The following is a 25361-nucleotide window of genomic DNA, read 5'->3' as shown; positions in this document are numbered from 1 at the left end:
TGACAGAGCGATGCAATCTGTTTGTAATATATACACCAGAATGACAGAGCGATGCAATCTGTTTGTAATATATACACCAGAATGACAGAGCGATGCAATCTGTTTGTAATATATGACACCAGAAATATATACACCAGAATGACAGATGCAATCTGTTTGTAATATATACACCAGAATGACAGAGCGATGCAATCTGTTTGTAATATATACACCAGAATGACAGAGCGATGCAATCTGTTTGTAATATATACACCAGAATGACAGAGCGATGCAATCTGTTTGTAATATATACACCAGAATGACAGAGCGATGCAATCTGTTTGTAATATATACACCAGAATGACAGAGCGATGCAATCTGTTTGTAATATATACACCAGAATGACAGAGCGATGCAATCTGTTTGTAATATATACACCAGAATGACAGAAGATTGTTGTGGGCCCCGTCTCAATAGTCAAAATGATGTCTCCTTTCTGCACTGATGTGACAGAGCTAGAAAGGCAAAACCAAATTCCTGGTGAGCATCCACCATGTTCAGTGCAGATGAGGAGGAGAGGAAGCCACTAGACTATTGAGATGCATCCCAGGAGTAGACAGGTAGGGAGAGACATTGTTTTACAGCAGTGCTTTTCAGAAGGATGGAAAAAGAGGAATATGGAGAAAACAGTAGAAAAGGCGAGATGTTTGAAGCGAGGTAAAGGCAAGTGCTTGGTCATGATGAGGCAGAGGACAGCTAATGGATCATGACGTGTGTGTGGTTCTACTGAATCATGATATATGTGTGTGTACTCTGTGTGAACATGGTTCCAGGGGAATTGAGACAGGAACAGTCATACTAAGATGACCATCTTATCACTGTAGATGAAGAGATGATTCAGAGAGGAGGAGTGAGATGAAGGAATGAGGCAGAGATGGAGGAGGTCTATCCTTCAGAAAGTCCTTATCTCCCGTGTGCAGTAGTTCATAGAGAAGGGGGGGTTTGAGGGTCAAAAAAGTGGAATGAAGGACGGATGAGAGATTAAAAGGAGGTCAGAGGAGAGGTAAGGGGATGGAGGGATGAGGGGGAGGTGTATTTCAGAAGGACCATCTCTCCTGTGTGCGGGGGTCCGTATTTAGAGAGGGGGATTCTGGGGGGTTCTGGGTGTTGCTGTCTTCTCCATTCAACCCCTTCCTACACACAGGACACGTATCATGCTGCAGAAAGAGAGAGAGGAGAAAATCAGTTACAAATGGTCCTTCTGTGGCTCAGTTGGTAGAGCATGGCGCTTGTAACGCCAGGGTAGTGGGTTCGATTCCCGGGACCACCCATACGTAGAATGTATGCACACATGACTGTAAGTCGCTTTGGATAAAAGCGTCTGCTAAATGGCATATACTATACTACTACTATACAAATGTCTTCAAAACATTCCTCCTACTAAATATTACCCTCCTCCTCCTCCTCCTCACCATTTCCAGCCAGGGTACTATACAGTCTGAGTGGAAGAAGTGGTTGCAGGGTAGCTGTCTGACGGGCTCTCCCACTGCAAAGTCCTCCTTGCACACCGGACACTCCATACTGCAGTCTGGAGACACACACACACATTTTTATTATCTAGTATTACATTCCTGTTAGAAATGATCATACATAACTATCTTACACGCATGAAAAATACTCCATATTACAGTATACAGAGAACGGGGGAGGAGAGGGAGAGATGGGAAGACTGAAGGGATGATGAAGCTGGGGCTACATTAGATGTTTTTACTGAACTTAGGCAAGTCTGTTAAGAACAAATTGTTATTTACAATGACAGCCTATCAGGCATTAAAATAACTGAAGCCTAGCATCTGAAGCCAAATTCCTGAGTGGCTCGTTGAGATGATTTAAGAGAAATAAGTAGCACTCTTAATGACAAGAGACAGTGAGACAACAGCTATGTGGGCCCTGGGCCAGGGAGGACAGAGAGAGACAACAGTTATGTGGTCCCTGGGCCAGGGGGGACAGAGAGAGACAACAGCTATGTGGGCCCTGAGCTAGGGGGGACAGAGAGAGACAACAGCTATGTGGGCCCTGGGCCAGGGGGGACAGAGAGACCGAGAGGAAGAGAGAGAGAGAGAGTGAGACAGAGGACAGATGTGAGAAAGACAACGACAGGGAGGACTGGTGACAGCAGCTAGAGAGAGAGAGAGAGAGAGGTCCTCATTTACCCCAATGAGTCAGCATACTAGCTTATTTACAGTACCAGTCAAAAGTTGACACACCTACTCATTCAAGAGTTTCTTTATCTTTACAATTGTCTACATTGTAGAATAACAGTGAAGACATCAAAACTATGAAATAACACATATGGAATCATGTAGTAACCAAAAAAAGTGTTAAACAAATCAAAATATATTTTATATGAGATTCTAAGAAGTTGCTACCCTTTGTCTTGATGACAGCTTTGCACACTCTTTGCATTCTCTCAACCAGCTTCATGAGGTAGTCACATGGAATGCATTTCAATTAACAGGTGTGCCTTGTTAAAAGTTCATTTGTGGAATTTATTTCCTTCTTAATGCGTTTGAGCCAATCAGTTGTGTTGTGACAAGGTAGGGGTGGTATTCAGAAGATAGCCCTATTTGGTAAAAGACCAAGTCCATATTATAGAAAAAAAAACAGCTCAAATAAGCAGAGAAATGACAGTTCATTGTTACTTTAAGACATGAAGTTCAGTCAATCTGGAACATTTTAAGAACTTTGAAAGTTTCTTCAAGTGCAGTCGTAAAAACCATCAAGCGCTGTGATGAAACTGGCTCTGATGAGGACTGCCATAATGCCACTTTAATAATGTTCACATACAGTGCCTTGCGAAAGTATTCGGCCCCCTTGAACTTTGCGACCTTTTGCCACATTTCAGGCTTCAAACATAAAGATAAACTGTATTTTTTTGTGAAGAATCAACAACAAGTGGGACACAATCATGAAGTGGAACGACATTTATTGGATATTTCAAACTTTTTTAACAAATCAAAAACTGAAAAATTGGGCGTGCAAAATTATTCAGCCCCTTTACTTTCAGTGCAGCAAACTCTCTCCAGAAGTTCAGTGAGGATCTCTAAATGATCCAATGTTGACCTAAATGACTAATGATGATAAATACAATCCACCTGTGTGTAATCAAGTCTCCGTATAAATGCACCTGCACTGTGATAGTCTCAAAGGTCCGTTAAAAGCGCAGAGAGCATCATGAAGAACAAGGAACACACCAGGCAGGTCCGAGATACTGTTGTGAAGAAGTTTAAAGCAGGATTTGGATACAAAAAGATTTCCCAAGCTTTAAACATCCCAAGGAGCACTGTGCAAATGCTAATAATATTGAAATGGAAGGAGTATCAAGACCACTGCAAATCTACCAAGACCTGGCCGTCCCTCTAAACTTTCAGCTCATACAAGGAGAAGACTGATCAGAGATGCAGCCAAGAGGCCCATGATCACTCTGGATGAACTGCAGAGATCTACAGCTGAGGTGGGAGACTCTGTCCATAGGACAACAATCAGTCGTATATTGCACAAATCTGGCCTTTATGGAAGAGTGGCAAGAAGAAAGCCATTTTTTAAAGATATCCATAAAAAGTGTAGTATAAAGTTTGCCACAAGCCACCTGGGAGACACACCAAACATGTGGAAGAAGGTGCTCTGGTCAGATTAAACCAAAATTGAACTTTTTGGCAACAATGCAAAACGTTATGTTTGGCGTAAAAGCAACACGGCGCATCCCCACTGTCAAACATGGTGGTGGCAGCATCATGGTTTGGGCCTGCTTTTCTTCAGCAGGGACAGGGAAGATGGTTAAAATTGATGGGAAGATGGATGGTGCCAAATACAGGACCATTCTGGAAGAAAACCTGATGGAGTCTGCAAAAGACCTGAGACTGGGACGGAGATTTGTCTTCCAACAAGACAATGATCCAAAACATAAAGCAAAATCTACAATGGAATGGTTCGAAAATAAACATATCCAGGTGTTAGAATGGCCAAGTCAAAGTCCAGACCTGAATCCAATCGAGAATCTGTGGAAAGAACTGAAAACTGCTGTTCACAAATGCTCTCCATCCAACCTCACTGAGCTTGAGCTGTTTTGCAAGGAGGAATGGGAAAAAATGTCAGTCTCTCGATGTGCAAAACTGATAGAGACACCCCAAGCGACTTACAGCTGTAATCACAGCAAAAGGTGGCGCTACAAAGTATTAACTTAAGGGGGCTGAATAATTTTGCACGCCCAATTTTTCAGTTTTTGATTTGTTAAAAAAAGTTTGAAATATCCAATAAATGTCATTCCACTTCATGATTGTGTCCCACTTGTTTTTGATTCTTCACAAAAAAAATACAGTTTTATATCTTTATGTTTGAAGCCTGAAATGTGGCAAAAGGTCGCAAAGTTCAAGGGGGACGAATACTTTCGCAAGGCACTGTATCTTGCCTCACTCATCTCATATGTATGTACTGTATTTTATACCATCTAGCCTATGCCGCTCTGTCGTTGCTCATTCATATGTATATATTCTTATTCCTTTACTTAGATTTGTGTGTATTAGGTAGTTGTTGTGGAATTGTTAGATTACATGTTAGATATTGCTGCACTGTCGGAACTAGAAGCACAAGCATTTCGCTACACTCACAATAACATCTGCTAACTATGTGTATGTGACCAATAAAATGTAATTTGATAGGAAAGGAAGACCCAGAGTTACCTGCTGCAGAGGACAAATTAATTAGGAGTTAACTGCACCTCAGATTGCAGCAAGTTCAGAGGAGACTGCGTGAATCAGGCCTTCATGGTTGAATTGCTGCAAAAGAAACCACTCCTAAAGGACGCTAATGAGAAGAGACTTGCTTGGGCCAAGAAACATGAGCAATGGACAAATTAGATTTTTGGTTGCAACCCCTGTGTCTTTGTGAGACTAAGAGTAGGTGAACGGATGATCTCAGCATGTGTGGTTCCCGCCGTGAAGCATGGAGGAGGAGGATTTGCTGGTGACACAGTCTGTGATTTATTTAGAATTCAAAGCACACTTAACCAGCATGGCTACCACAGCATTCTGCAGCGATACGCCATCCCATCTGGTTTGGGCTTAGTGGTACTATCATTTGTTTTTCAACAGGACAATGACCCAACACACCTCCAGGCTGTGTAAGGGCTATTTGACCAAGAAGGGGTGATGGAGTGCTGCATCAGATGACCTGGCCAAAACACAATTATTTTTATTTTATTTATTTAACTAGGCAAGTCAGTTAAGAACAAATTGTACAATGATGGCCGACGCAGGGCCAATTGTGTACCACCCTATGGGAATCCCAATCACGGCCGTATGTGATTCAGCCTGGATTCGAACCAGGGACTGTAGTGACGCCTCTTGCACTAAGATGCAGTGCCTTGGACCGTTGCGCCAGTCGGGAGCACAATCACCTGACCTCAACCCAATTGAGATGGTTTGGGATGAGTTGGACAGAGTGAAGGAAAATCAGCCAACAAGTGTTCAGCATATATGGGAACTCCTCAAGATTGTTGGAAAAGCATTCCAGGTAAAGCTGGTTGAGAGAATGCCAAGAGTGTGAAAAGCTGTGAAGGCAAAGGGTGGCTACTTTGAAGAATCTAAGACTTAAAATATATTTTGATTTGTTTAACACTTTTTTGGTTACAACCAATAAAGTGTTATTTCATAGTTTTGATGTTGTCACTATTTTTCTACAATGTAGAAAATAGTAAAAATAAAGAAAAACCCTTGAATGAATACGCGTGTCCAAACTTTTGACTGGTAGTGTACAGGCCACGGCACTATGGAGAAACTGGAGAGGAGGTAAAGGACTGACCTGCTTGATCCTGAGACACGTTGACTGTAGGTATGGAGGAGATCTTCTCTTTCTCTGCAGGAGGAGGACCCGTGTTCTCAAACTGACCTAACAACTACACACAGGTAGACAGAGAAGATACATCACAATGGTTGCTGCAGGAACTATAAGAACAGCTTTGTGCTGTAAACTGTGTGCTAACCTAGCATGATACAACAAAAGAGTAAAACCACCAGAAACATCCTGGAAAAGATAGAGAAATTACCAAGAGAACTGCTAAACCTTCATTAGCATTCTGGGTCTACCAACATCCATATAGCATACTACGTAGTATGAAGTAATAGTTGGTTAGTGGCCATCCATACCAAATCAAGTGAATGGGGTTTGTGCGTGCGTACCTGTGTGATGACTGCGTCCAGTCCCCCCTGTCCCCAAGCATAGTCCCCTGGGTTAGAGTGGAGCATCCCCGTCCTAACACACAGAGAGGTCAATTACAGTTAAAGATGAAACATTCAGGAAATATCCTGTTTCACACATGATGAACAGCAACAATATGGGTTGTGATTTAGTTTGGGTTTAAATGACAGGGTCCCAGGGGTGCTGGCTGAGGCACACCCATAACAAGTCAGGGAACCTTCAAATATTCATGTTGATCCACCTCACTATTTGTAAGGAATCCACAAGAGAAAGTGTGTAAGTCAAACTATGGACTTACATACTGTATAACCACTGCTTACATGGCAGTAAGAAGGTTCTTACCAAGAGAGGGGAGGTGAGCCAGGAACTCCAGAGTTGGCAAATAGACCAGCCAGAAACTGTTGTACTATCCTATAGAGAGAGAAGGCACACACATCAGTCAGGAATGAGTTTAGCAGAACATTGAAAACAAAAAAAAAGACTATTTAGAACCTGCAAATCCTGACTGATCAAAACAGCCATATGAATATCAACATGGCATCGTAAGGAGGAGTCTCACCCCTCTACGGCAGGTGAGCGGTCAGGTCTGCTGCTCCCTCTGGAGCGGTACCTCCGCTGACTGTGCAGGCGAGGGGGGCGACCGGGCCCCCAGTGTTCCCCCCCTCCCAGAGGACCCCCCAGGGGTCCTCCTAGCCCAGCAGGGACTGACCCTCCGATAGGACCTCCTCCCAGGCCTCCTAGCCCTCCCAGCCCCCCCAGACCTAACCCCCCCGATCCTACCCCAACCCCTCCACCAGGGACCCGGGGCTCTGAGTCTGGACTGTCACCATCCACTGTGAAAGGCCTCTCTACAAACAACAGGTGCCACAGCTGCTGAGAGAGAAATGAGGGGCGAGGGTGAAAACAGGGAGGGTGGGAGGAGGGGGAATGGAGAGAGGGACAGTGGAAGGGAGAGAGAGGGACAGTGGAAGGGAGAGAGAGGTAGAGAGAGAGGTAGAGAGGGGGACAGTGGAAGGGAGAGAGAGGGACAGTGGAAGGGAGAGAGAGAGACAGTGGAAGGGAGAGAGAGAGACAGTGGAAGGGAGAGAGAGGGACAGTGGAAGGGAGAGAGAGGGACAGTGGAAGGGAGAGAGAGGGACAGTGGAAGGGAGAGAGGGACAGTGGAAGGGAGAGAGAGGGACAGTGGAAGGGAGAGAGAGGGACAGTGGAAGGGAGAGAGAGGGACAGTGGAAGGGAGAGAGAGGGACAGTGGAAGGGAGAGAGAGGGACAGTGGAAGGGAGAGAGAGGGACAGTGGAAGGGAGAGAGAGGGACAGTGGAAGGGAGAGAGAGGGACAGTGGAAGGGAGAGAGAGGTAGAGAGAGGGACAGTGGAAGGGAGAGAGAGGGACAGTGGAAGGGAGAGAGAGGGACAGTGGAAGGGAGAGAGAGGGACAGTGGAAGGGAGAGAGAGGGACAGTGGAAGGGAGAGAGAGGGACAGTGGAAGGGAGAGAGAGGGACAGTGGAAGGGAGAGAGAGGGAGAGAGAGGGACAGTGGAAGGGAGAGAGAGGTAGAGAGAGGGACAGTGGAAGGGAGAGAGAGGTAGAGAGAGGGACAGTGGAAGGGAGAGAGAGGTAGAGAGAGGGACAGTGGAAGGGAGAGAGAGGTAGAGAGAGGGACAGTGGAAGGAGAGAGAGGTAGAGAGAGGGACAGTGGAAGGGAGAGAGAGAGAGAGAGGGACAGTGGGAGGGAGAGAGGTAGAGAGAGGGACAGTGGAAGGGAGAGAGGTAGAGAGAGGGACAGTGGAAGGGAGAGAGGTAGAGAGAGGGACAGTGGAAGGGAGAGAGGTAGAGAGAGGGACAGTGGAAGGGAGAGAGGTAGAGAGAGGGACAGTGGAAGGGAGAGAGGTAGAGAGAGGGACAGTGGAAGGGAGAGAGGTAGACAGTGGAAGGGACAGTGGAAGGGAGAGAGGTAGAGAGAGGGACAGTGGAAGGGAGAGAGAGGGACAGTGGAGAAGGGAGAGAAAGGGACAGTGGAAGGGAGTACAGATGAGATCACAGTAGACATTTGCATCCCCCCACCCCTGACCCTCCAGGGGCACAGTGGAAGGTGGCTGTGTCATCTGTCCCGTTAGTGCCACCCCTCTAGCAGACTGAGGGCAGACAGTGGAAGGGAGTCATTCTCCACCACCTTCCATTCACTCTGAGCCTATGGGCACCACATTGGAAGGGCAGACCTTCCATTCACTCTGCCTAGCCTAGGACAGTGGAAGGGAGAGCCTAGCCTATGGGCACAGTGGAAGGGCACCACCTTCCATTCAGGTATGTCTGGCACCACCTTCCATTCATGCCTGAAAGAAAGATGGGATAATACATTTTCAGTACAGATGAGATCATTCAGCCTAGCCATTTGGCATCCCCCCACCCCTGTCTGGCACCCTCCATTCACTCTGCCTAGCCTATGTCTGGCACCACCTTCCACAGCCTACACTGCATATTCACTCTGCCTAGCCTCTGGCAAATTCTGTGTGGCTGTCTGTTCATTCACTGTCCTATGTCTGGCACCACCTTAGCCTGCTGGCACCCCTTCCATTCACTCTGCCTAGCCTAGACTTCCATTCACTCTGAGCCTATGTCTGGCACCACCTTCCATTCACTCTGCCTAGCCTAGAACCTTCCATTCAGCATTAGTAACACCTTCCATTCACTCTATATGTCTGGCACCAGTCATTCTCCACCACTGGCACCACCTTCCATTCACTCTGCCTAGCCTATGTCTGGCACCACCTTCCATTCACTCTGCCTAGCCTATGTCTGGCACCACCTTCCATTCACTCTGCCTAGCCTATGTCTGGCACCACCTTCCATTCACTCTGCCTAGCCTATGTCTGGCACCACCTTCCATTCACTCTGCCTAGCCTATGTCTGGCACCACCTTCCATTCACTCTGCCTAGCCTATGTCTGGCACCACCTTCCATTCACTCTGCCTAGCCTATGTCTGGCACCACCTTCCATTCACTCTGCCTAGCCTATGTCTGGCACCACCTTCCATTCACTCTGCCTAGCCTATGTCTGGCACCACCTTCCATTCACTCTGCCTAGCCTATGTCTGGCACCACCTTCCATTCACTCTGCCCACCTTCCATTCACTCTGCCTAGCCTATGTCTGGCAGCCTATGTCTGGCACCACCTTCCATTCACTCTGCCTAGCCTATGTCTGGCACCACCTTCCATTCACTCTGCCTAGCCTATGTCTGGCACCACCTTCCATTCACCACCTTCCATTCACTCTGCCTAGCCTATGTCTGGCACCACCTTCCATTCACTCTGCCTAGCCTATGTCTGGCACCACCTTCCATTCACTCTGCCTAGCCTATGTCTGGCACCACCTTCCATTCACTCTGCCTAGCCTATGTCTGGCACCACCTTCCATTCACTCTGCCTAGCCTATGTCTGGCACCACCTTCCATTCACTCTGCCTAGCCTATGTCTGGCACCACCTTCCATTCACTCTGCCTAGCCTATGTCTGGCACCACCTTCCATTCACTCTGCCTAGCCTATGTCTGGTAGATTCATTAAAACTACAGACATAAGAAACAAGATATTCTCACCTGGAATCTTCTGTTACCTCCTCTATAAAGCCAGACTCACACCTGGGACAGATGTACTCCTGCAAAAACACACAACACCACAAACTCAGACAGTACATGAGTCACACCGTGTTCTATACAGGGCTGCTGAGGCAGCTATGCAGGGGTTTCTGTCTGTAGAATGGGGAAATGTCTAGTAGAGATCTGTGGCAGAGTCAGGATATAGCCTATTTGAACATAGCATTAGGCAGGAACATAAACATGTAAAGTGGAAGTTGTCATCGAGAAGTATTCTTCCCTGGCACCAGTGTTGAGTTCACTCACAATGGGATTAGGCCTATGACACAGACATGTTCTTTATTCCACAAAACAAAAGGACACTTGAACATGAAGTGAACCTCATTACAAAATTGTTCAAACCCTGTATGCAATATTGTCATCTGGTGAAAACATACAGATACTATGCCTGAAAGAAGAATGCTTCAGACGGACAAGCACAGGATTCTGCCATGTATGTTTGAGGCATGCACCCTCTCTCTTGGGGAGGTGAGACAGATTAACTGCTTATACGCAGTCAGTGAGTGGGCATGGCTGAAACATGCCTCAGCAGCACAGAGAGAGTGTGAGACCAGCAGGCAGGGTTAGCCTGTGAGCAGGCTAGATCAGAGTTTCCCAAATTCTCCCCCAACCCCAGTACAATAGTTTCTTGCCTGAGAGCTTCACAGCTGAGTCAAATAATCAAAGCTTTTATTTAACAAGGCAAGTCAGTTAAGAACAAATTCTTATTTACAATGACGGCCTACCCTGGCCAAACCCTAACCCGTACTACACTGGACCAATGGGACTCCCAATCATGGCCGGTTGTAATTCAGCCTGGAATCGAACCAGGGTCTGTGGTGACGCCTCTAGTACTGAGATGCAGTGCCTTAGACCACTGCGCCACTCTGGAGCCCATTCTTGATGATGGGGGGGCAGGACCGAGTTTGGGGAAACCCTGGGCCAGATGGATCGGACCCATAGGCACAGATATATTTCCCAATAAGAGGGAAATCTCAAAACTGGCCTTATGTCCCTGTCTAGGCCTACTTCAGACTCCTCACAGATTTAGCTTCAATGGCAGGAAGGGAATAAACGGGATTACCAGCCTGCCTCTCACTGACCAGCCTAACATACACAAATGTATCCTAGCTAACGTTGATTTAGACAAGCAGACTGAGTGACACACTGGCTGCCAGAGACTGGGAGTCAATAACTAACAGATAGCTAGCTACACGACTGGCTAGCTAAATGCAAAACGTTAAGCGTCATAACGTCTCTTCTAGAATAAACGCATTCAATACAGATTTATGTAGTTAAATAATTTGGGTCAAGCAGTCAAAATATTGTGCAATGTCTTTCTACATTTTACTTTCAGTTTGATTGTGAAACTGAACTGTGCCACATTCAGTTGCCAAACGTTCACGAACGTCGCAGATAGAATGCGTAAATAGAGCCTACATTATTTATTCTACATAATATGTTCTATCTGAAAGTGCCAAACCGTTGTGTCCTGCTGAACGCGCCCGAGGCCAAGGAAACCCCCGTATTCCCTCTGCTTTAGCAGGCCAATGAGTAGCCAGACTGGCAGAGTTAGGTTAAAATATCCATCAGATTTCCATATAGCTACCTCCTCGAGGAATTCAGGAAAAGCACACAAAACCCACCTCGAATAAGGTTAACATCACATCAAATAACACCAGCTACTCAGTAACTACAGGTAAGGTTATTCAACCATGCCAGTATAATCTTTAACAATTACTGTACATAATGTCTGTGTTAAAGAAATGTGTTGACAAACCCTATTGTTAAAGCGAGCAACAACAAACATCAACATTGTATGCTAGCTAGTTAGAGCCAGTGCCGAGGGCCCTACTGGCTAGCCGTCTACAGTTAGCAGCTAGCTAGTTAAACAACTTCTGCTATTTGCTGGACACCGATTCGGTTGTCAACCGACGGAAAATAACAAGACCTGCATTGAACAGCCTTGATCGGGACACGGTGAAACGACTGACTTACCGGGAGCTTGGGGCTTACTTCTCCCTTACAACAATGACAGAAGAACCGATGCGGGGGAACCGCCGCAGCTTCCGCCATCTTCCCCAGAATAGCACAAACAGTGACGTCGGTCCTCCTGCATACCAAAGAGGGTGGTCCGCCAACATCCCTTCATGCAATGCGCAACTCTTTGGGAAAATAAGCTTACCTGTGAGTGCGGAAATTCGTTGTGTTGTGGCGCTGGCAATCACATGTGTTTGGGATTCTGAAGTTGTTTTGCGAGGATTCTCCCGAAACTAATTTCATCATCTGAAAAGGGTGTTTTGCAAAGGTTTGTGAACATGGCAGTTAAGTTATAAAATTAAAGTTGTTAGTAAACGTTGTTGAAAATCCGTGATTTGGTTACCGGTTGTTAGTGTCATCATACTTCTCAGCATAAGTATATTTCGATGAACAGTCCAAAAACGTGTTGTTGACCTGTTCCCCGGTTCCTCCTGTCTCAGCATATGACTGCCCAGGAGGTGCGGCTGTGTGGCCTGCTGCTACAGGAGCACTTTGGAGAGGTGGTGGAGAGGATAGGCACTCACCTGCTCAGAGGAGGGGCACAGAACCTCAGGACCATCGCCAATGAGACCAACACACCACTGGACCTGGTACTACACAAACAAACACATATACACACACACACACAAACATAAAACATATTGTTCAACCTAGGTGGTGACCCTGTCTCTTCTGCAGGTGAAGAAGTCTCTGTGTGTGTTGGTACAGCACGGTGCTTGTGAGTTCGGGTCGGGCCGGCGAGGCCCCGGGAGCCCAGTGGAGTACCGGGCCAGCTGTGAGCGGGTTCTAAGGGTTCTGCGGTACCCGCGGTACATCTACACAGCTAAGACCCTGTATGGAGACACAGGAGAACTCATCGTGGAGGAGGTCCTACAACGAGGCCATATGACCATGAGCAACACGGTCAAGACTGTAGCTGACCGACTCACTCATAACATGGAGGGTGTGTGAGAGAGATTACAAGATGTATGATTATTCTATATTTTCTTCTCCTTCTGTCCTCATGATTTTTCTCTCTGTAGAGGGTCGTAGTATGGAGTACAGTGAGGTGGTCTCAGCCTTCTCTAAGCTGGTGGAGACTCACTTCCTGCAGCGCTGTCCTCCGGTGGCCGAGATGGGAACTGCAGCCACCTCCACTACCCCGGCGACCCCCGGCACCCCTGCCGCCCCCGCCTCCACTGCCCCCCCAACAGCAGAGAGCAACCCCGACTGCTACACACTGCCCCATGTCACACTCATAGGTACCGCAAACCCTTTGTCTCATATAACACGTAGTACCTTTTCACCTGTGTGCATACCCACATGTAAACCTCCTGCTATATGTAATTCAGTAAATAGTTGCTATACACTCGCTTGTTGTGTTTGTGGGGCAGGTCGTGGGAAGCGCAGACGCTCCAGTGACGACAGTGAGGAGCAGAGAGGAGGGAAGAAAGCCAAGATGGACTCAGAGGTCAGACCCTCTACTCTTGACACTCAGAGATAATGGGCTGCTATAGAGAATCAGAGAACCTTGTTCCGTTTTTCTTTTACTCCTCTCAATAAGGAATGGAACCGTTTTGAATGACTTGTGCCTCCTTCTATCTCCTCCCTCTCTTTCCAGTCGTGTGGTGATGAGGGGATCTACTGGCAGGTGAACTTTGAGAGGTTCCATCAGCACTTCAGAGACCAGGCCATCATTAGTGCTGTGGCCAGCAAACTGGACCAGGTCAGTGTCACAGACCCCTACAGACCACCTCGGTATGCTTGTAGACCAGGGGAGATTTAAGTCAGTGATTCCCAAACTGAGGGGTTAGCAGGGAGGGTCGTGGCCTAGTTAAAAAATATTTAAAAAATGGCAACATTTTCTCTGCACTTCAAGACAAAATGTGTCGAATTGCAGGAAAGCTTTAAACCTACCTGATGTTTTCTCCACCAACAAGAGGGGTGTGAACAGTTTGTATCATGAACAGTGCTTGTGCCCATAGAAATAGATGTGTCATACGGGATGTTCCCCAATGCTGGAAGGGGGGCCTGAGTGAAAAAGACCGCTCTCTTCCCCCCCACAGACCAGTAGTGAGATAGTGAGGACTATGTTGAGGATGAGTGAGGTTACCACCACACAGACCGCCGCCTACACTCAGCCCCTCTCAGCCAATGAGATCTTCCGCTCCCTCCCGCCCAACTACAGCATCAGCAGACCAATCCTGGACCAGTACCTCTCCCTTCTGGTGGATGACCCGGTAGGAGCAGATCAAGGATCAGATTCCCCTCCCCATATCCCAACCTTAACCATTGGGAGATCAATTGCAGAACTGACCTTGGATCAGTGCCTAGGGGGCTGGTAAACTGATGTTTCTCCCTCCCTCTTCCTCAGATGGAGTTTGTGGGGAAATCAGGTGACAGTGGAGGAGGAATGTACGTGGTCAGTATCCTTTTACAACCCTGATGAAACCTGTTTGAGTTTCTCATCCACACACCAAACACTATTGTATAATAGGTCATTTCCAGTATTTCATTACAGTTGTAAGTGGTCGTTTCTTGACTGACCACTCAGATCTCCAAAGAGCCCTGGCCAACTTGGCGAGAGCCACACTGGAGTCTGTGGTACAGGAGAGGTCGGTGTGTCTGTGTTTGTCAGAGTTGGTCTGTGTCCATTTACTGTGTTTAGCCCACGGTGGCTACATAACTTGTAGGGTGTCATTCATTCAACCTTTACCATTGTCAGGTTTGGCTCGCGGTCGGCTAGGATCTTCCGTCTGTTGCTAAGGAAACGTCACCTGGAGCAGAAGCAGGTGGAGGACTTTGCTATGATCCCTGCCAAGGAGGCCAAAGACATGCTGTACACACTGCTGTCAGAGAACCTGGTACAGCTACAGGTAACCCACAAATACACACACACTATACAAACTGTACATTATCATGCTCACCTGTGTTTTTCCACCCTAGGAAATCCCTAAGACTCCTGACCACGCCCCTTCACGTACCTTCTACCTGTACACTGTCAACCAGCTGCCTACTGCCCGGCTACTGCTACAACACTGCTACAAGGTACACATTCAAACTAAGCTATACTTTGAGCAGCAGGATGAAACGCTGATATTGTAGATGAGCGTGATGCAAGATGTCGCACTCTGGACAAAATATTTGCAAACCTGCGGCGCAGCGGTAGTGCTGTAGTTTAATGAACACATATGGTTCACATTGACACACTAAATCCCCAGCCTCTTTCTGACTTTCTCTCTTCTACAACTGTACCTTTACATCTACATTTTAAACTGTCTAAATAAAGAGGAAATACGGAAGGAGAACGAGTCAAAAATCTACTTTCAGTTTATTAGGTACACCTATCTAGTACCAGGTCGGACCCCCCCTTTGCCTCCAGAACAGCCTGAATTCTTAACGGCATGGACTCTAAAAGTCGGAAACGCTCCCCCGGGATGTTGGTCCATGCTGATACGATGGCATTACACGGTTGCTGCAGATTGGACAGTGGTACACCACCGCCACCAGCCTGTACCGTTGACACCAGGCAGGATGGGTCCTCGGACCGACGAGATGTGCATTCCGAGATGCCGTTCTGCACACCACTGTTGTACTGTGCCGTTATTTGCCTGTTTGTGGCCCGTCTGTTAGTTTGCATGATTCTTGCTAATCTCCTTCGACCTCTCATCAACAAGCTGTTTTCGCCCACAGGACTGCCGCTGACTGGATGCTTTTTGTTTGTCCATTCCTGGGAAACCGTATACACTGCTGTGCGTGAAAAGCCCAGGCCATTGGCCGTTCCTGAGATCTGGCATGCCTGACACCGACGATCATATCACTCTCAGGTCACTTAGGTCACTGGCTTTGCCCATTCTAACATTCAATCAAACAGTAGTAACTGAATGCCTCAATGCCTGCCTGCTTTATATAGCAAGCCACGGTCACGTGACTCAGTCTGTAGGAGCGATATATTTTGGTGAATGTGGTGGTGTACCTAATAACCTGGCCGGTGAGTGTACATGTCTGCATGTGTACTTTACGATGCTGCAACTTGAGCTTCAGGACCACAACAGCAGAGACATTTAGTGTCGCAATTCACACTCCATTGTTGCGGAAGCCCGTCTGATATTGCTTCTACATCTGCATTGCTTGCTGTTTGGGGTTTCAGGCTGCGTTTCTGTACAAGCCCTCTGTGACATCATTACTTCGTGCATCGCTGACTTGACAATTAATGGTGGACATCTGACTTGCAGATAGGGCTGGGAATTGTCAAGGACCTCATGATATTATCACAATACTTAGGTGCTGATACGATATGTATTGCGATTCTCACGTTTCTATATGCAATGCGATTTGATGTTCCAAACATATTGCTCGCTATACGTCTGCCGCAGAGAGACGAGAGCATGAGAACGTTTGTTTTGATCAGTCATGGAAATAAAAGTGCAGAAAATCTGCTGGCTTACTATTATAAAAAGAAGATGGAGAACAAGTCCAAAACAATATTGTGATGTAACTGTACATTTTGCCCCCATCACTACATGCAGACAGTGGCTAATCTGATTGAGAGGCGCCTCTTCGAGACCAAGGAGAACAAGTGAGTTTATTGATTGATTCCTGAGTGGATGGATTGATAGATTCCTGCTGTCTCCTGCTAAGGTCTCTTTAGGTCCGCATATTGACTTTTAGAGGACAATAGAGGACCACAATGGAAACAAGTCTGACTTTTTGTGTATATAATCCTCAGCAATTTTAGTACATGTACACGACTTCCTGTGTTTGATTGACAGGCGTCTGCTGGAGAAGTCCCAGCGAATCGAGGCGATCCTGGCATCGCTGCAGGCCAGTGGGGCGGAGCCTGAACAGCTGACAGAGGTGGAGGAGATGATCACTGCCCCCGAGAGACAGCAGCTAGAAGCCCTGCGACATCACATCAACAAGTACTGCATTACCACTGCACCTTAATTACCACTGCACCTTAATTACCACTGCACCTTAATTACCACTGCACCTTAATTACCACTGTGCCTTAATTACCACTGTGCCTTAATTACCACTGTGCCTTAATTACCACTACATCCATACTATAGATCTATAGACAGCAGCTAGAAGCCCTGTGACATCACATCAACAAATACTGCATTACCACTGCACCTTAATTACCACTGCACCTTAATTACCACTACACCTTAATTACCACTGCACCTTAATTACCACTACATCTTAATTACCACTGCACCTTAATTACCACTACATCCATACTATAGATCTATAGACAGCAGCTAGAAGCCCTGTGACATCACATCAACAAATACTGCATTACCACTGCACCTTAATTACCACTGCACCTTAATTACCACTACATCTTAATTACCACTGCACCTTAATTACCACTACATCCATACTATAGATCTATAGACAGCAGCTAGAAGCCCTGTGACATCACATCAACAAATACTGCATTACCACTGCACCTTAATTACCACTGCACCTTAATTACCACTACATCTTAATTACCACTGCACCTTAATTACCACTGCACCTTAATTACCACTACATCTTAATTACCACTGCACCTTAATTACCACTACATCCATACTATAGATCTATAGAGACAGCAGCTAGAAGCTCTGTGACATCACATCAACAAATACTGTATTACCACTGCACCTTAATTACCACTACATCTTAATTACCACTGCACCTTAATTACCACTACATCCATACTATAGATCTATAGAGACAGCAGCTAGAAGCCCTGTGACATCACATCAACAAATACTGCATTACTACTACTAATAATAATACACACGTACTATAGATCAGGGATGGGCAACTTTGATGGGGATGGGGGGGCCACAAAAAATGTGAACATCGCGGGTCTGCGCACCACATCCATACCCACTCATGCAGTATGCAGTCAGAGCCGACCCTTTTAGGGGCCCTAAGCTAGGAGACAATACATTTACTTTTTAGAGTACATTTCCTGCAATTCTACACATTTTGCCATAAGGTGGAGAGAAATGTTTTCTATTTTTAATATGCTATCTGGGTGAGAGGGATTAATTCAACCATGATTACTGCTAGTTTAGATAAGACTAACAATCTACAGAATGTTAGCTGACATGGGGGAGTGACTGTCAGTGACTGACATAACAAGAGAAACTGCTGATGCACAACAAATGTCAAAATTGCAACTTGTGTATTCTACTATTGTAACACTCAACAGTAAGTTGAGACCTCCAACTGGAAGACCTACGACGTCACATCAACAAGTACTACTACTAAATCAAATCAAAGTTTATTTGTCACGTGCGCCGAATACAACAGCTTACAGTGAAATGCTTACTTACCAACGGTGCGATTTTTAGGTAAACAATAGATAAGTAAAGAAATACAGTGGGGCAAAAAAAGTATTTAGTCAGCCACCAATTGTGCAAGTTCTCCCACTTAAAAAGACGAGAGGCCTGTAATTTTCATCATAGGTACACTTTAACTATGACAGACAAAATGAGAAAAAAAATCCAGAAAATCACATTGTAGGATTTTTAATGAATTTATTTGCAAATTATGGTGGAAAATAAGTATTTGGTCACCTACAAACAAGCAAGATTTCTGGCTCTCACAGACCTGTAACTTCTTCTTTAAGAGGCTCCTCTGTCCTCCACTCGTTACCTGTATTAATGGCACCTGTTTGAACTTGTTATCAGTATAAAAGACACCTGTCCACAACCTCAAACAGTCACACTCCAAACTCCACTATGGCCAAGACCAAAGAGCTGTCAAAGGACACCAGAAACAAAATTGTAGACCTGCACGGGGCTGGGAAGACTGAATCTGCAATAGGTAAGCAGCTTGGTTTGAAGAAATCAACTGTGGGAGCAATTATTAGGAAATGGAAGACATACAATATCACTGATAATCTCCCTCGATCTGGGGCTCCACGCAAGATCTCACCCCGTGGGGTCAAAATGATCACAAGAACGGTGAGAAAAAATCCCAGAACCACATGGGGGGACCTAGTGAATGACCTGCAGAGAGCTGGGACCAAAGTAACAAAGCCTACTATCAGTAACACACTACGCCTCCAGGGACTCAAATCCTAATTACCACTACATCCATACTATAGATCTATAGAGACAGCGGCTAGAAGCCCTGTGACATCACATCAACAAATACCGCATTACCACTGCACCTTAATTACCACTGCACCTTAATTACCACTGCACCAGACGTGTCCCCCTGCTTAAGCCAGTACATGTTCAGGCCCGTCTGAAGTTTGCTAGAGAGCATTTGGATGATCCAGAAGAAGATTGGAAGAATGTCATATGGTCAGATGAAACCAAAATATAACTTTTTGGTAAAAACTCAACTTGTTGTGTTTGGAGGACAAAGAATGCTGAATTGCATCCAAAGAACACCACACCTACTGTGAAGCATGGGGGTGGAATCATCATGCTTTGGGGCTGTTTTTCTGCAAAGGGACCAGGACGACTGATCCAAGGAAAGGAAAGAATGAATGGGGCCATGTATCGTGAGATTTTGAGTGAAAACCTCCTTCCATCAGCAAGTGCATTGAAGATGAAACGTGGCTGGGTCTTTCAGCATGACAATGATCCCAAACACACCGCCCGGGCAACGAAGGAGTGGCTTCGTAAGAAGAATTTCAAGGTCCTGGAGTGGCCTAGCCAGTCTCCAGATCTCAACCCCATAGAACATCTTTGGAGGGAGTTGAAAGTCTGTGTTGCCCAGCAACAGCCCCAAAACATCACTGCTCTAGAGGAGATCTGCATGGAGGAATGGGCCAAAATACCAGCAACAGTGTGTGTGTGAACCTTACAGAAAACGTTTGAGCTCTGTCATTGCCAACAAAGGGTATATAACAAAGTATTGTGATAACCTTTTGTTATTGACCAAATACTTATTTTCCACCATAATTTGCAAATAAATTCATTAAAAATCCTACAATGTGATTTTCTGGATTTTTTTCTCTCTCATTTTGTCTGTCATAGTTGAAGTGTACCAATGATGAAAATTACAGGCCTCATCTTTTTAAGTGGGAGAACTTGCACAATTGGTGGCTGACTAAATACTTTTTTGCCCCACTGTATAAACAACAGTAAAAAGAGTAACAAATAACAGTAGCGAGGCTATATACAGGCACCGGTTAGTCGGGCTAATTGAGGTATATGTACATGAATGTATAGTTAAAGTGACTATGCATTATTGATAAACAGAGAGTAGCAGCAGCATAAAATAGGGGTTGGGGGGGGACAATGCAAATAGTCCAGGTAGCCATTTGATTACCTGTTCAGGAATCTTATGGCTTGAAGGTAAAAGCTGTTGAGAAGCCTTTTGGTCCTATACTTGGCGCTCCGGTACCACTTGCCGTCTATGACTGGGGTGGCTGGGGTCTTTCACAATTTTTAGGGCTTTCCTCTGACACTGCCTGGTGTAGAGGTCCTGGATGGCAGGAAGTGTGGCCCCAGTGATGTACTGGGCCGTACGCACTACCCTCTGTAGTGCCTGACGGTCGGAGGCCGAGCACTTGCCATACCAGGCGGTGATGTAACCAGTCAGGATGCTACTGCTACGACACCCTACATACCCATACAATATATCTATAGACAACAGCTAGAGGCCTACGACATCACATCAACAAGTACTACTACATACTTGTTATTACTACATTACTGTAGCTTTATTACCTCTTTCTTTTACTTGTTTATTTTCTCCCTGAAGGTTGGACTCTACAGAGAACCAGGTGGATGAGACTGTCTTTCTACTGGAGTCCTACATCTTCTCTACCAAGACCAAGTGAGAGGGAGGGAGAACCAGGTGGATGAGACTGTCTTTCTACTGGAGTCCTACATCTTCTCTACCAAGACCAAGTGAGAGGGAGGGAGAACCAGGTGGATGAGACTGTCTTTCTACTGGAGTCCTACATCTTCTCTACCAAGACAAGTGGGAGGGAGGAGGAGGGGAGAAACACAATGGACATGAAGTTGCATCAATAAAATATGTTTGGGTTTTCATATACCTGACTCACTTGGTGCTTTTTCTGCCTGACGTACAGACGTCGTTATTTCAGTTATATGTTCAACGATGTCTGCTAGTGTGAAAGTGTTTTTTCCTTTATAGAATGAAGTAGTCCGAAATGCCAGATAAAAAATAAAAATAAAAAGTTATGTAATAAAATATTTGGTTCATGTGAATGAATGATCCTATGTATGTATAAATTAACATGAAAGAAACTAAAATAACATTTTCAAAAACTTTAATTATCAATAGTTTTAATTTGACAAAAAAAATGAACTCTACTGTAGAGAAAATGGGTGAAAAATCTAAAGTCATGATGACTTCTGAATATTAAATAGACAGTTTGGTTTGTAACAACGTTACATAGAAATACAAATATATTCACATGATTATAAGTGGCCCCCATTATCAGGTAGTGCATTTTCATTCAAGCTTCCTTGAAGGATGGAACTGCTTTCCATACAGCACAACATGGTACTAATTACAGGTTGATACCTGTACTATATCTACTTATACAACATGGTACTAATTACAGGTCGATGCCTGTACTATATCTACTTATACAACATGGTACTAATTACAGGTTGATGCCTGTACGGTATCTACTTATACAACATGGTACTAATTACAGGTTGATGCCTGTACGGTATCTACTTATACAACATGGTACTAATTACAGGTTGATACCTGTACGGTATCTACATATACAACATGGTACTAATTACAGGTCGATGCCTGTACTATATCTACTTATACAACATGGTACTAATTACAGGTCGATGCCTGTACGGTATCTACTTATACAACATGGTACTAATTACAGGTCGATGCCTGTACTATATCTACTTATACAACATGGTACTAATTACAGGTCGATGCCTGTACTATATCTACTTATACAACATGGTACTAATTACAGGTTGATGCCTGTACGGTATCTACTTATACAACATGGTACAACAGGTTGATACCTGTACTAATTACAACATGGTACTAATTACAGGTCGATGCCTGTACTATATCTACTTATACAACATGGTACTAATTACAGGTCGATGCCTGTACTATATCTACTTATACAACATGGTACTAATTACAGGTTGATGCCTGTACGGTATCTACTTATACAACATGGTACTAATTACAGGTCGATGCCTGTACTATATCTACTTATACAACATGGTACTAATTACAGGTCGATGCCTGTACTATATCTACTTATACAACATGGTACTAATTACAGGTTGATGCCTGTACGGTATCTACATATACAACATGGTACTAATTACAGGTCGATGCCTGTACTATATCTACTTATACAACATGGTACTAATTACAGGTTGATGCCTGTACGGTATCTACTTATACAACATGGTACTAATTACAGGTTGATACCTGTACGGTATCTACATATACAACATGGTACTAATTACAGGTCGATGCCTGTACTATATCTACTTATACAACATGGTACTAATTACAGGTCGATGCCTGTACTATATCTACTTATACAACATGGTACTAATTACAGGTTGATACCTGTACGGTATCTACTTATACAACATGGTACTAATTACAGGTCGATGCCTGTACTATATCTACTTATACAACATGGTACTAATTACAGGTTGATACCTGTACGGTATCTACTTATACAACATGGTACTAATTACAGGTTGATACCTGTACGGTATCTACTTATACAACATGGTACTAATTACAGGTCGATGCCTGTACTATATCTACTTATACAGATCTACACTGTTTGAAGTCTGCAGTCATTGAACATCATACCCAGTCACATTGCACCAGGCGTGTCAAACTCATTCCACAGAGGGCTGTGTGTCTGTAGGTTTTTGTTTTGTCCATTCAATTAAGACCTAGACAACCAGTTGAGGGGAGTCCCTCACTAAGTCGTGACCTTAATTCATCCATCAAGTGGTGGAGTGAGCCTGCAGACACTCGGCCTTCCGTGGAATGAGTTTGACACGTAGTGTACAGCATTATTTCCTGTCTGGGACATCTCTGAAGAAAACTCATGTACACGTCCTTCCTGCTGTACGTTTCTAAACAGGTGTGTAACTACAGCCCTACAGCCATGGGTTCACCTGTAGAAACAGACAAGATGTTGGGGTGTCTGATGATAGATGCAGTCTGTGCCATGTGGTGTTAGGTGTTTTGACAGTTCAGACACACACTGGGCAACGCTCATCTATACCGGCTGTGCGTTCTTTATGGGGGGGGCATGATTTAGAAGAGGGGAAAGACATCTGTTTTTATTGCTGGAGGGGTGGAGCAGTCTCTGTGCAGGTCGTTGCCATGGGGATGGGCACGAAGTGGACTCTTTCTGTGGTTCTCTGGTTGTCACAGATCCTGTATCCATTGACTGACATCATGGCGGCGAGGGGCGGGCTCAGTCCTCGAGTTCCTCGTCCTTTATCTGTTTACGAGTGAAGAACCCCAGCTGGAGAAAGGAGGGATGAGAAGGAAGGAGTGAAATCCAAAGTGTTGATCTTTACCACAAAGGCAGAGGAGAAACAAGTTGTTGTAGAGTGTGAGGTACAGAGGTACTGTATGGTGAGGTGTGATTGGTGTACCTTCCACATTGCGAAGATGATGAGGGCCAATAGCAGAAGCCCTCCAATGATGCTACCTATCAGAATCCAGAGAGAAATAGGGATGGCCCGCCCCTTTAGTACCTCCAACACCGTCTGATGGAGAGAAAGAGAAAAAAAGGCTGATAGTAGAGACAGTCTGACAGATATCATCACCCTATACCAGCTTCCTACTCTATCTGGATGTAAACAACAGACAGACAGACAGATATCATCACCCTATACCAGCTTCCTACTTTATCTGGATGTAAACAACAGACAGACAGACATCACCCTATACCAGCTTCCTACTCTATCTGGATGTAAACAACAGACAGACAGATATCACCCTATACCAGCTTCCTACTCTATCTGGATGTAAACAACAGACAGCCAGATATCACCCTATACCAGCTTCCTACTTTATCTGGATGTAAACAACAGACAGACAGATATCACCCTATACCAGCTTCCTACTCTATCTGGATGTAAACAACAGACAGCCAGATATCACCCTATACCAGCTTCCTACTTTATCTGGATGTAAACAACAGACAGACAGACAGACAGATATCACCCTATACCAGCTTCCTACTGTATCTGGATGTAAACAACAGACAGACAGATATCACCCTATACCAGCTTCCTACTCTATCTGGATGTAAACAACAGACAGACAGATATCACCCTATACCAGCTTCCTACTCTATCTGGATGTAAACAACAGACAGCCAGATATCACCCTATACCAGCTTCCTACTTTATCTGGATGTAAACAACAGACAGACAGACATCACCCTATACCAGCTTCCTACTCTATCTGGATGTAAACAACAGACAGACAGATATCACCCTATACCAGCTTCCTACTCTATCTGGATGTAAACAACAGACAGACAGATATCACCCTATACCAGCTTCCTACTCTATCTGGATGTAAACAACAGACAGCCAGATATCACCCTATACCAGCTTCCTACTTTATCTGGATGTAAACAACAGACAGACAGACATCACCCTATACCAGCTTCCTACTCTATCTGGATGTAAACAACAGACAGACAGATATCACCCTATACCAGCTTCCTACTCTATCTGGATGTAAACAACAGACAGCCAGATATCACCCTATACCAGCTTCCTACTTTATCTGGATGTAAACAACAGACAGACAGATATCACCCTATACCAGTTTCCTACTCTATCTGGATGTAAACAACAGACAGACAGATATCACCCTATACCAGCTTCCTACTTTATCTGGATGTAAACAACAGACAGACAGATATCACCCTATACCAGCTTCCTACTCTATCTGGATGTAAACAACAGACAGCCAGATATCACCCTATACCAGCTTCCTACTTTATCTGGATGTAAACAACAGACAGACAGACAGACAGATATCACCCTATACCAGCTTCCTACTCTATCTGGATGTAAACAACAGACAGACAGATATCACCCTATACCAGCTTCCTACTCTATCTGGATGTAAACAACAGACAGCCAGATATCACCCTATACCAGCTTCCTACTCTATCTGGATGTAAACAACAGACAGCCAGATATCACCCTATACCAGCTTCCTACTTTATCTGGATGTAAACAACAGACAGACAGACAGATATCACCCTATACCAGCTTCCTACTCTATCTGGATGTAAACAACAGACAGACAGATATCACCCTATACCAGCTTCCTACTCTATCTGGATGTAAACAACAGACAGCCAGATATCACCCTATACCAGCTTCCTAATTTATCTGGATGTAAACAACAGACAGACATCACCCTATACCAGCTTCCTACTTTATCTGGATGTAAACAACAGACAGACAGACAGATATCACCCTATACCAGCT

The 25361-nt window shown here is 45.0% G+C and overlaps 4 protein-coding genes and 2 long non-coding RNA genes across 60 annotated transcripts in view; 2 read left to right on the top strand and 4 right to left on the bottom strand.

Moving 5' to 3' along the window:
• Window positions 1-142: 142 nt before the first annotated feature.
• Window positions 143-12002, bottom strand: LOC127927343 (E3 ubiquitin-protein ligase RNF115-like). The gene is made up of 10 exons (XM_052513578.1): window positions 11860-12002; window positions 9826-9884; window positions 8354-8365; window positions 8272-8302; window positions 6794-7383; window positions 6577-6645; window positions 6216-6288; window positions 5839-5932; window positions 1452-1567; window positions 143-1196 (listed from the first exon to the last, which is right to left on the bottom strand). The coding sequence occupies exons 1-10, from the start codon at window positions 11935-11937 to the stop codon at window positions 1077-1079; spliced, it is 1242 nt and encodes a 413-aa protein (XP_052369538.1). The 5' UTR covers window positions 11938-12002; the 3' UTR covers window positions 143-1076.
• Window positions 8653-9798, bottom strand: LOC127927330 (uncharacterized). The gene is made up of 3 exons (XR_008127002.1): window positions 9492-9798; window positions 8963-9332; window positions 8653-8687 (listed from the first exon to the last, which is right to left on the bottom strand). It is a non-coding gene; the product is annotated as an uncharacterized LOC127927330 (long non-coding RNA).
• polr3c (polymerase (RNA) III (DNA directed) polypeptide C) lies at window positions 11328-20899 on the top strand. Of its 3 annotated transcripts, none has more exons than XM_052513546.1 (14): window positions 11328-11560; window positions 12342-12491; window positions 12580-12844; window positions 12924-13142; window positions 13275-13351; window positions 13502-13606; window positions 13947-14120; window positions 14255-14306; window positions 14435-14495; window positions 14606-14756; window positions 14827-14928; window positions 16410-16459; window positions 16653-16802; window positions 20605-20899. In XM_052513546.1, exons 2-14 carry the CDS (start codon window positions 12345-12347, stop codon window positions 20681-20683), a joined length of 1632 nt encoding a protein of 543 aa, XP_052369506.1. In that variant the 5' UTR covers window positions 11328-11560; window positions 12342-12344; the 3' UTR covers window positions 20684-20899. The 3 variants fall into 3 exon arrangements, with proteins under 3 accessions (XP_052369506.1, XP_052369507.1, XP_052369505.1); XM_052513547.1 differs by lacking the exon at window positions 11328-11560 and adding an exon at window positions 12022-12169 and having other exon boundaries at window positions 12610-12844; XM_052513545.1 differs by lacking the exon at window positions 11328-11560 and adding an exon at window positions 12022-12169.
• Window positions 16705-17399, bottom strand: LOC127927331 (uncharacterized). The gene is made up of 4 exons (XR_008127003.1): window positions 17337-17399; window positions 17068-17244; window positions 16874-17033; window positions 16705-16839 (listed from the first exon to the last, which is right to left on the bottom strand). It is a non-coding gene; the product is annotated as an uncharacterized LOC127927331 (long non-coding RNA).
• A 223-nt stretch (window positions 20900-21122) lies between the features above and the next one.
• itga10 (integrin, alpha 10) overlaps window positions 21123-25361 on the bottom strand; it is a 62818-nt gene continuing 58579 nt past the window's right edge. The window contains exons 29-31 of one of the 4 annotated variants that reach the window (XM_052513541.1): window positions 23499-23612; window positions 22297-23365; window positions 21123-21828 (exon numbers count right to left, since the gene is read on the bottom strand). In XM_052513541.1, coding sequence (XP_052369501.1) covers window positions 23315-23365; window positions 23499-23612 — 165 coding nt within the window. In that variant the 3' untranslated portion in view covers window positions 21123-21828; window positions 22297-23314. The remainder of the gene's footprint in view (window positions 21829-22296; window positions 23366-23498; window positions 23613-25361) is intronic. The other 3 variants (XM_052513540.1, XM_052513542.1, XM_052513543.1) reach the window with 3 other exon arrangements.
• LOC127927329 (uncharacterized) lies at window positions 21336-22670 on the top strand. 50 transcript variants are annotated; one of them, XR_008126970.1, is made up of 8 exons: window positions 21337-21484; window positions 21581-21676; window positions 21773-21820; window positions 21905-22000; window positions 22049-22144; window positions 22193-22288; window positions 22337-22432; window positions 22481-22577. XR_008126970.1 is itself a non-coding variant. In XM_052513551.1 (7 exons), the coding sequence occupies exons 1-7, from the start codon at window positions 21441-21443 to the stop codon at window positions 22668-22670; spliced, it is 906 nt and encodes a 301-aa protein (XP_052369511.1). In that variant the 5' UTR covers window positions 21410-21440. The 50 variants fall into 50 exon arrangements, 9 of the variants coding, with proteins under 9 accessions (XP_052369512.1, XP_052369515.1, XP_052369511.1 ...); XR_008126969.1 differs by lacking the exon at window positions 21773-21820; XR_008126966.1 differs by lacking the exon at window positions 21581-21676 and having other exon boundaries at window positions 21345-21484; window positions 21725-21820.

The sequence above is a fragment of the Oncorhynchus keta genome, unplaced genomic scaffold, assembly GCF_023373465.1.
Source record: "Oncorhynchus keta strain PuntledgeMale-10-30-2019 unplaced genomic scaffold, Oket_V2 Un_scaffold_1315_pilon_pilon, whole genome shotgun sequence".
Taxonomy (NCBI): domain Eukaryota; kingdom Metazoa; phylum Chordata; class Actinopteri; order Salmoniformes; family Salmonidae; genus Oncorhynchus; species Oncorhynchus keta.
This window is presented reverse-complemented; position numbering and strand designations above follow the sequence as displayed.